The following is an 11,678-nucleotide window of genomic DNA, read 5'->3' as shown; positions in this document are numbered from 1 at the left end:
CACTGGCTGCTTGAAAATTTTTGTACACAATTTCATTTTCATTTTTAGCAGTTGCTTCAATTCTAAAAAACTTAAAATTGAACATTCTTTTGATTTAGTTTTAATACTAGTCTGCAGTTCTACATGAAAGATCTTTATTATTCATTTTATATTTTGTTGTGTTTTGTACTGTTTCTTTTTATTTTGTAGAGAAGTATCTGCAGATCATTTGCAGTTAAAACAGTATTTCCCACACTCAGGCTAGCTAGTTTTTTTTTTTGAGATTAAAAAATATCCAAAGCAATTTTTTTATTTTAAAGGAGTTTAAGTTTTTTAGTTTAAAGTATTTCAATATTTTATAGTTTATTCATACTCTACTTTTTTTTTATCAACACAACAGTTTTAATTTTAATAAATAAGTAAACTTCTGCCTTGCAACTCCAACTCTACTTAAGGAAATAGGGGGAGTAAATCAGTTTTTTTCACAATTTGATCTGATTACAGACTCTTAAAGTTCAAAAATAAATTTGACACATAGTTGGTTACTAGTGTGCTTATTTTTACAGCTACTTTTGGTTTTCCGGCTAAAAAGATTTTTATGTTTTGGAAATATCATAAAAACACCATGTGCAAAATTTTAGATAATTTGAAGAAACTTTCACCTTGGCTCCAACCAATTTTTTTAAAACCACCCCAATCCAAAATGTATGGGACCCAAAAAATGCAACCTTGGAGTTTTGAGCTGAAAATTTTTTAAATGTGGCTAATTATCAAACAAACACATTGTGAACAATTTGAAGCAATTTATGGTAGCAATTTTGTTTTAAAAAAAAAAAACAGTAAATTCAAGAAAACTTACAAAAAGTGATAAAAATTACTTAAAATCAAGAAATTCCTCAATGAAACTTTCTTTGAATCGTTTTAAATTGTTCACTATGTGTTTTTGTGATAATTAGCCATATGTAAAAAATGTTCAGCTTAAAACTCCAAGACCGCATTTTTTGGATCCCATACATTTTGCATCCGGTCGGTTTTAAGAAAAATGGTTGGAGCCAAGTGAAAATTTCTTGAAATCATCCAAAATTTTGCACAGGGTGTTTTTATGATATTTCCAAATCATAAAAAGATTTCCAGCCTGAAAATCAAAAGAAGTTGTAAAAGTAAGCACCCTACTGGTTATAGTGTGAGATTACAATAGGTTTTTTACAAGGAGCAAGCTAAAAGAGCAAAAGACAGACGGTTTCACTAAAAATATATCTCCTTTAGTCTTTTAGCAATTGATTTAAAATTTTCTCAGAGTAATTTTTAATAAGTTTTAAACAACTTGTAGGAAACATATATTTTATTTTTTTTAAACTTGGCACAAAATAAATAAACAAAAATTTCTTTTTTCAATTTTGGTAATAAATATTTAAATATTTTTAAGCTTTTAAAAAAATCTGCTTCCAAATAGTAGTTTGTAATATTGAAAAGTACATAAAAATTTGAGTTTAATTGCTTTAAAAATAAAGAGGAGGTAGATTTTTAAAGAATTTTTCATAATTCTGAGAAAATTAGCCTTGAAAATTTTTGATTTCATACTGTTTTCTATAAAAAGTATCATATATATATAAATAAGAGACAATAATAGTTTTTGTAAAAAAGATTATCCATTCTCTTAAATAATTTTTGCTTGAGTTACTGTAGAAGTATAATTTATGGATATTTAAATAAAATAATGTTGTACTTGGTCCTGTAAAATAAATCAAGCCTAATTTAGTTTTTTCTTACGATAGTTATAAAAAGTTGTAAAATATAACAAACCAAAATTAATTAGTTTAATTGTTACCTTATGGAAAAAGCAAGCTAATACAACAACAAAAAGACTTTTTCATATTTTTTTTTTAATAAGTTTTTTTTAAACTAATCTTTATATATTAGTAAACAGTCTCTAGTATGAGTATAAAAAAAACTTCAGTAAAATAGCATACTTACAAAAAAAGTAATTAAAAGATAGTAGTATTAAGTTATAACTATAACAATAGAAAAACTTAAATGTTTTTTAACCTTTTTTAAACAGATTTTTGCATTATGTGTTGTTTGTAAATTTTTAAAAAATGGACGTTCCAGAGTTTCCTGAGTTATACACCATGCAGTTGCATGATTTGCATCCCTGTGGCACTCAGGCTAATCAAAGTGATGACTTTTTGTTTGATGAATATTGCAACTCTGACGTGTTTTATGACTTGTGTAGTGAACCTTGTCAGAAAACGCCTATACAAGAGACGGCTTACAAAAAGTTTAGTCATTGGATGGACAGAAGAGCAAATGAACTTCCCAAGTTTTTGTTTCCTGGAAAAACATCAATAAGACCTATCCACACCCCTCACATGTTAAGTTATCTGGACGGGGAAAACATTTGGAGCTATGCCACCATTCACAAAGGTAGCAGAAAAGCCAAGAGAATTAAGTCTCAAAGACTTGAAAATGACAATTGCGAAAGAGCATCAGATGAGTATGATAGTGATACTTCTAAAGTTGACAGGTTTTTTATGTGTTTATTAATATTTTTGTATACTGTATAGTAAGTATTAAACACCAAAAAATGTTTGATATATTTAAGGTTATTGTGTGTTAAATACCTACATTTAGGTTTTTAGATGTAGTGCTATTGCAGTAATATTGATCTATAGTTATTTTAACAATAGCCCTAGCTTTATATTCATGTATTTAATTATTTATAACATTTCTAAGTGAAATTTAGAATAGCAAATGTTTAGCAGTGGTTTTTAAAGTTAACAAGGATAACTTCAGAAGTTTTCTTAAGGACAAACTTTTGTTTTAAACACTTGAATTACTTTGTTTGTTAAGGTTTATTTAAATTTTAGTATTTTTAATGTATACTGTGTTTATTAAGTTTATTGTATTTTAAATTTTAGTTCAAAACCTAGTGATGAATACAAAAAGGCTCTGGTTTGCAAAAAGCACACTGTAAAAATACTGTTTTTCATTCTAAAAAACAAAGTTTTGTTCAGGTGGAATCATAGTTTTAGTGTTATAAAGATATTAGTGAGACAGGTTAGTTTTGCTTGAAGACACTTTTGCACGAAGGATATTTTTGCCATAGGGGTCACTTTTGCACAAAGAGTCATTTTTGCACAGAGGGTCAATTTTGCACAAGAGTATAAAAATTAAAATAAAAGTACCAACTAAAGGTTAGGATTAACAGTCATAATGAAAAAATAATAATAAAATAAATAAATATCAATAAGAAAATAAAATACTGGCTAAGGTTTAGGGATAACAGTGATAATAAAAGAATAGTTAACAATTATAAGAAGAAATTTATTAAAAAAAAAACCGACCAAGGGTTAGGGTTAACAGTGATAGTAAAGAAAATTAAAACATAATATAAAATAAGTTCAACCCTTGCAAAAGTGTCTTCGGGCAAAAGTGACCTTTTGTGAATTTTTGACACCTATCTAGATATTAGAGAGTATACTTCCCAAACATAAAGTTTGTTAAATCTAGAGGTTGTAAATGCTATGGAATTTTACACTTAAATTGTCATGTATTTTGTATTGACAACCTGAGTGTAAAAAAATCATTAGTGCTGTAAGCCCTAGATTAGGATATTGTATTTCTACTTTATTTTGAAACAAATTTTTAAAATTTGCTATGAAATTGTAGACATTGTTATGGAGCAGTTGTTTTTAGCATTTTCAAAAGCTGTGCACATTAAATTACTAGAAAATAAATTCTTGGCGCACTAGACTTTAAAAGTTATAATTTATTATTGAAAAATATTATTTTAAATGTTTTGATTGTGTAAACGATGTGTTTAGAACTGTAAGTCTATTCCATAATTAGCTTATTCTAATGAAAGCAGACAAGATAAACATAACTTATGAAGCATTTTTTAACTTCTAACTTTTATGTGCGCATTAAAAATCCTTTATACAAACTTTTCACATGTAAGTGCATACACTGCTGTTAAAACCACCGCTATAATAATATAAAGTTTGTTAGGTTTTTTGTATTTATTTATTGATTTATCACCAATTTCATTGCTAAGGTTATCATTTAGACTCAAATTAAAAGTATTAATTTATTTGTGTTAGAAACCGAGATTTTTAGTTTTACTTAGTTTTAAAAACAAAAACAAAATTTGATACTTAATTGGTACTTTGTAATTTAGAAAATTATAGTTCACAAAAAAAGCAATAGTTAGTGAGTCTACTTAGTTTTTTAATTTAACACTGAGTTATCGTAGCTTGAAATATTTGTGAGGATACTTTTTATTGTGTTAATTTTTTATAGTTGTATTTAAACTTTTATAAAGCCCTAAATTTAACATAAAAAATGAGTTAGGATGTTAAGTATTTAAAAATATATACCTAGAAATGTGAAGTTAATAATTTAGTTATTTTAAATGAGTAGCTTATTATGCATAGTTTTTTGTTAAACTTTTTTGATTTTGCCATTCAGTAACTTTTTACACTATAGTTTTAAAGTGGAAAAATATAACTTTTTATTACAGTTTATTATAAAATAGTAATTATTAACGCTGCATGTATATTTTTCTTAATTGTAAGCTATTAGCTGTAATATCAAACAACAAAACTAAATAACAAAATTTCGTTAAAGCATATTACTTTAGTCATTAAACCAGTTTTAATATTGTAGTTATATACATTATTTTAATTATTTTGGCTTTCTAAATCAAAATGCTTGAAGTATTATAAAAGTATTTTTTTTATTATAATGTCTCTAAATTCTGTATGAAACTATAAAACTATCAAAATTTTTATAAACAAAAAAATTTAAATTTTAAAATTTGTTATTGTTTAAAATCTTTGGATAGTTTTCTGTACCTATAATATGTGTTACTTATTAACATAAAATCGTAGAAACTTTTTAAAACACACACTCTGCTTCTTTCTACTTTATAATACACCTACTATAAGAGCTTTTTCTTTCTTCACTGCTCAACACCCAACATGCTTTTTTCTTTGATGCCGACCGTTTAAGCTCACTTAAAAGTTTAAAAAAAATCCCCAGGTTCGACGACGGCTGCGACAACATCTGCCCCGGCCTCAAGGACTGCACCTCCTGCTCCGACAGCGACATGGACTGCAACAAGGTGCCCGACGGCCACCAGCCCCTCCGCCCCGACGCCAACTTCTACAACTGCGAGTCGTTCAGCGGCATGGTGCACTTGTGCCCCGCCAAGAAGATCACCTTCATGAAGGATCAGTTCGATCATCACACGGGCAGGCTGCTGTCGGAACTGAGGATCGCCAACGTCACCTGCAACTTCGACAACGGTCCGTGCGGTGGAAGGTTCGTATCAACTGTTAAGTTGTTTAAATGCACTGATAGAACTAAAATTGACTTTTGTGTGTTTTCGTTCATCTATTGCAGGGGTCGGCAAACTGCGGCCCGCGGGCCAATTGCGGCCCGCAAAGGGTAAATCTGCGGCCCGCGAGCACGTTATTTTTTTGAATGGAATGCGGCCCGCGAAAGAAAATTTTGTGGCCCGCGAGCATGTAAAAGTGGCCCGCTGAGCAAAAATATATTTCAAGTAAAATTTTTTTCGGTAACTCGATTTAATTTGTTTAGTTTGGTTTTAAGTCTCTGTACAACATTCAAAAATAATTAGAAGAAGTTGCTACTTTAATTTAAAAATGTGAAAAAGACAGATTAGCATTCTAACAGGATATTTTTCTGAGTTTCATAATAACTTCTATTTTACAACGGCAAGTAATTATCTGAAAAAAGAGTGCTTGAATTTAATAAGTTAGTTATATTATACCTACTTATCAAATAAACTAAATGCAAATGTTTTCCATTTTGTACAAAAGTAATGCACAGTAATTAACTATAGTGTCATTTCTTTATAGTTTAGATATTCTTTCCAATATTTTTAGACCTAAGTTTCTTTTATATATTTTTTATTTGTAAATGTTATGATTTAGTGTAAAAACATTTAAAATAATATAGTAATAAGAAAAAAAAGGTTTATTTAAGTTTTGTTTTGACACATTTTTATTTTTTAGAAGTTTTCTTTGCACTTGAACTAATTTATATGCACACCAACTTAAAAATATGCTCATATTTTAAACCACTTTTTATAAAATACTTTAGTTAGTTTAAGTTTAGTTTATGCATAATTTTCTAAGTTTGTTTATTCTACATGTAATATCTAAATTTGTACAGACACAATTAAAACAATATATATGACATAAACTAATATAGTTTTTGTTAGGTATACATATTCATTTTTCAAACATTGATTTTGTCAAACTAAGTTAACTTTTATGCTTTGCATATCAATACACACATTTGCTGTTTTTTGGAGCTACCTATTTAATATACTAGACTTAGGGATAGTTTATAAACATTGACACACACTCAGACTATCACTATTTGAAGACTTCAAATCTCAGGCCAACTAAGTCATTTTATAAGTTTTTGGCTAAAATTGTTTTTTGTATACAAAAGTATCAGAAATGTTTTTGTTAATTCAGGCTGGCTTTTTTGCTTAAAAGAGTGGCAAATTAAACTTATAATGTAAGTTTTGCTCAACCCAAAGTGTTAATTTCAGTTATAATATATGTTATAATATATCAAGTTCAAGCTTTGAACTTGAACATTTATGCTTAAAAATTTTGGAAAAAAACTTGAGTTTGAGAATTTTTGAAAAATCCTGGAGTTTCAAACAATTTTTACATGTAAAGTAGTGAAATTTCTATTTGACACAAAAAACTTAGCAAATAAACATTTCTTTATTAAAAAATATAATGAAGTAGCTTAACAGTTTTTTTTAATATTGATATACTTTATAAGACACTTTTTAAACTTTAATTAAACTTCATAGTAAAAATAAAAGAAGGAATTCTACTTCTAAAAACTTTTGGTGCATTGCACCTTTACTTGTAAAATTTCACCGATTGTTGTGTTTCGTCTTTGAACTAAACCAAGAAATTATACTAAAGTGTCAAAATTAAAAAACATCTCTAATAAAAATTCTCAGATGAGCAATAGTTTTTCTATCAGTGCTCTCATCTTAACATATTGGTTAAAGTCATAATTTGATTTATGCGACTTTATAACCTTAATGCATTTCCTAAATAGGACTTTTTGTTGTCATTGAAAAAATAAACAAAAGTTTTTCATTACTGCCAACAAAAATTCTTTAAAAAAGTTTTCAATTATAAACGGTATCTCATTATTGATAATAAATTTTGCTACTTTATAACTTGCCTTAACAACTTTTTTCTGATAATTCTGTAGTTACTGAAGATAATCATGTGCTTTGTTGGAACTGACTTTGGTGATTTGTTTTTTTATCGTTTCTCGCAATAACTCCTAACTAACGTTTTTTTTTTGTTGCTTGTCTTTTATTTTACAACTAATATTTTTAAATTCTTATTGCAGATAAAGAATTGCTGTAATGCTTAATAAAAAAGAGGTTTTTCTCTTCGCTAATGACTCAATTAAGTTTTATACTTTTGTTAAAAATGTTTAGGAAAGTTAATTGTTCATTCCAGCTGACTTATATTTTTTTGGCATGTAATTTGTTTACTGTTAGTAAGTTTCGTTATTTCTTTATGTTGTGAACTTTGTTTTAACTGGGTTGCTACACAAACAGGCTATTTTAAAAGCTTAAAAACTCAGATGTGTGTGAAACTTTTATTTCAAGCACTTTAAATAAATCTTAGAATTCCCAGAACAGTTTTTATGACTGTAGTGTAGTTTACTAATTGTATTTTTTTCTTGTTTTTTTACACTTTGTGTACTTTTTAATGATGATTATATTTTTACTAGGTACTTGAGCTTGATTTACAACGATTTACTAGCTTTTTAAACTTTTAATGAACTTTGGCTGGTTTGATACAACTCAGACATTTTTGCTTTTTAAGTGACAACCATGTAAAAGACTAGTTACTAATAAGATATTTTATTTAAGTATTCGAGAATTAATTATGTTAAGAATTTGTTCTAGCTTTCTATAATACAAACAGGTATTAATTTTATTAAATTAACTAATTACGAAATTTTTTAATGAATGTAAATTATTTAACACGCAAAAACTTTTTTTTGAAGTTAATATTCTTAGAAATATGAAAAAAGGGGTTGATAATATAACAAATATATAAAAGTAACTAATAAATTGTCTTTCAAGTTTGGTTTTTATAGAGAGTTAAATTGTATGTAAAATTACAAAATTATTAAATTTAACTTAGTAAGTGCTTATGAAAGTACATAGTTTATTAACACTTAAGTATATTAGTCAATGTAAATTTTATTCTAATCTTATTTAATTTAATTTAAATAGTCATTCTATGTATAGCTAAAAGTTATTTAAAATGATAAGGTGAATAAAGGTAAAACTTTTCTCTGGTGTGACTAAAACTAAAACCATAAGATTATTCAAATGTCACTAAAGCTAAAACTGCGGCCCGCGAAGACTTTGTAAACTTGAAATTTGGCCCGCGACCACCAACTGCCTGCCGACCCCTGATCTATTGCTTGTTCTTGCTTCACAGTATTGCATTTTTCAATGCAACTTGATATTTTTTGTTCTTTAGTGTTCCCTATGTCCATCTCAACTATTAAAGTTGTATAGTAAAAACTAATTCAATTCAAGAATTTTTCCCAGTAATCATTTCTGTAACAATCTCCAGGCCCATCGCGTACAAGATCAAGACGAACGCGCCCTGCAAGTACTACGTCAAACCTTCCATGGGCGCGCTGCAGGTGGGCGACCAGGACATCCTGCACGCGTCCCTGGACGACGGAATGGTGGACGACGACGTGTGCAGGGACCGCTTCCTCATCCTGTACGCGTACATAGACGACATCTGCGCGGACCTGAACGCGTTCTGGAGGAAGAAGGAGTCTTCCGGTTGGTGGTTTGAGTTGATTTTTAAAGCTGGTCGTTTGGTTGATATAATGTTTTCAAACAAAATAGACGTGGCCGAAAGTACTTGTGTTTGTTTTTATTTTAAATGAGATATCTTATGAATTGTTGTTGTAAACTGTTTAAAAAATAAATCGTTGTATCTATTAAGAAAAAGTTTTTAGCAATTTATATTTTTTCACTTTTTTTTTGTTTTTTAGATTACAGTGTCAATTGATTCATTCATAACAAATTTCGTTGTTTGAAAACTTCTTTTTTTAGTCATTTATAACCTGAACATTTTGCAGGTGACTACCATCAACACAGGATGAAAGTCGAGTTTCTAAACCCGGGAGTGACGCCAGGGGGATGCCTTCCGTCCGGTTTGAATTGCATGAATACTCAATAATAACTTTAAATTAGTTTTAATTCTCTGTAGCACTAATAATTTTATATGCAAGAAAATTTTGAATTAATCAGTTCTAATTGTCTACTGAAGAAGATTTTGAAAGTACTTTAGGCAATATAACGTTTACTATTAAATTTGTAGATTTTTTTGTTAAATAAAAATAACTTTTTTATTTAAAACGATCGATAAAGACAAAAAAATCACAAAGAACATCACACAACCAAGGGAAGATTTGAGACACTTAAAACTAAAATATTCTTACTGTAGCACTAATAAAAAAGCACACAAGTTTTTATACAACTAAAACGTTATCGTTAGCGGACCTGCAGCTCCAAGACCCGAAACCCCAGGTGTGCTGCGGCAGCGGGCTGTGCGGAAGACCTAGCGGCAAACCCAAGGAGGAGGAAGACCGCCACCCGGCGGACGATCCCCAGTGCCCGGAGCCGGTGTGCTCACCGTGCAACGACAAGCTGTGGGCGGACCTGCACGTGTTGGGCGACAAGCTGACGCGGGTCGAGGTGGACAAGGTGCGGTTGTGCCGGACTAAGAGGATGGTGAGGGTGTGGTGGAAGGTGTTCTTGTTCGCGGTGGTCGTGTTCGCGTTGTACTGGAAGATCAGCTGCTTCGGTTGGTTAACTGTGAAAACTTTAGCTTTCCTCTGTGTAATAATTAGTTTTGCTGAAAAATGTTTGCTACTTTCTTCGATGTGCTTCTAGTTCGTATTTTTGTTGGTTTCGTTGAAATTTATTACAATAAAAAAAAATGTTTTCCTTGAATTAATTTTTATTCGTACAAAAGATATTTCCCTCTTTAATCAAAATGCTACTTGTTCATCTTTTCTTTAATTTAGTTTAAATAAATTGTATTTACTTGTTTTCATTATCAGGACCAATTTGTGACGACATAATCAGCCCGACGACGCGGTCAGACTGCAACGAAAACCATTTTGACGTCACAACGTGCCGCAACTGTAAGGAGAAGCCGAACATTAACATGGGCGACGACGGCCCGTTCAGTTTTGCTAACTATGACGTCACAAACGAAAGTCAAGACAACGCTGACGACCTTCCGTTTTTCATACCCTTTTTGAATAACTAAAGAGTTTTTTTTATTTTTTTTAATATAATAAATGACGTCTGAATCAAAAATAAATTATTAATGTAAAGATAATACCTAAATTGAAAATGAAAATGTTGGTTTTAGAATTTAGTTTCTTTTTTAAACACGGCATTTAAACTAAAGAATTTTTTTTTTTAATTCTATTGCTTTGTTGAAATTATTTTTGCTGAGTAGTTTTATTTCAATATCATAACGGATAAAATTTAACTTATCAAAAAAAATTCAATTTTTTGTTATTTAAAGCTTATGCTATTGTTCTTAAAAAAAAGTTTTGTGAACACTGTGTAAAATTAAGTCTGTCTTTTATGTGCAATAAAAAAACATCACACCATAAGTTTTATTTGTGTTTAGAATTATACATAATTCTTAGTTAAAATTTTCGTTTGTTTCGTTGCCCGTTATAAGCTATTTACTGCTTTTAATGAATGTTATGTAAGCTTGATTTTATTATCTTGTAAAAAAAGTTTGCATAAAAAAAACAAAAGTTTAGGATACTTGTATGATTCAACTTTTAATTAAAATCTATAGTTATTTTATATAAACATTAATTTAAAAGTTTGCAAGTGCTTCTAGTAAATTAGTAACTCCTTTATTTAAAAGGTTACTTTCAATTACTAACAACTAAGATACACTTTTGAAAACTAATTTTTTTCGATCACAATATAAACCTGGTTTCTTACAAGTTCTCAATTGAAAATACATTTGATCACTTTTACTACTTCCTATGAAATATAAAACAACGTTTTTTATCTTACAAATAAATTGTATGTTGAACTACGTACGTTTTAAAAACAAATTTAATTTATAAAAAAAAAAATATTAAGCTATAATGTATATTTTTTACGAATAGAAGCTTGAAAGTATTTTGTTTTTGTATAACCCCTTAAAACAAATAGTATTTTGACACTACATTTCTAGAAAGTTATGTTTTAAAAACAAATCAACAACTTTTCAATGTTTAAACCGTAATGATTTTATGTAGCACTTCATCTATATTTAGTTTCCGCAAGCTGTAAGTAAACTTTGTCAATATATACTTTAAATTTAAAACCTTTAGTACTTTCACAGGGTTGCCACTCGGTCAGGAAATCAGGAAAAGTTTTAAAAAAATGACAAAAGTCAGGAAAAATTTGGGGGTTTTGAAAAAAAGTCAGGAAATTTGATAACATTTTTAAAAAATCAGATTTTGTCAGTTTAGATTTACAAAATTCCTTGTTTTCCAAAGCCTTCAAATAATAAAAATTAATTAAAAGTCCTTTTAAGTCAGAAAAAAATTCCAAAATTTTC

General features: G+C 28.8%; 1 protein-coding gene across 1 annotated transcript; it reads left to right on the top strand.

Annotated features, from left to right (window-relative positions):
- The first annotated feature begins 2,059 nt into the window (after nt 1-2,059).
- Nucleotides 2,060-10,500, top strand: LOC145834753 (uncharacterized). Its single transcript, XM_082942261.1, has 6 exons — nt 2,060-2,503; nt 5,020-5,301; nt 8,649-8,869; nt 9,172-9,246; nt 9,591-9,899; nt 10,159-10,500. Exons 1-6 carry the CDS (start codon nt 2,076-2,078, stop codon nt 10,368-10,370), a joined length of 1,527 nt encoding a protein of 508 aa, XP_082798387.1. The 5' UTR covers nt 2,060-2,075; the 3' UTR covers nt 10,371-10,500.
- The last annotated feature ends 1,178 nt before the right edge of the window (nt 10,501-11,678 follow it).

This window comes from Thalia democratica, chromosome 4 (genome assembly GCF_965202585.1).
Source record: "Thalia democratica chromosome 4, ktThaDemo2.hap1.1, whole genome shotgun sequence".
NCBI classification, from domain to species: domain Eukaryota; kingdom Metazoa; phylum Chordata; class Thaliacea; order Salpida; family Salpidae; genus Thalia; species Thalia democratica.
The sequence above is the reverse complement of the archived record's forward strand: the minus strand, read 5'-3'. Positions and strand labels throughout refer to the sequence as shown.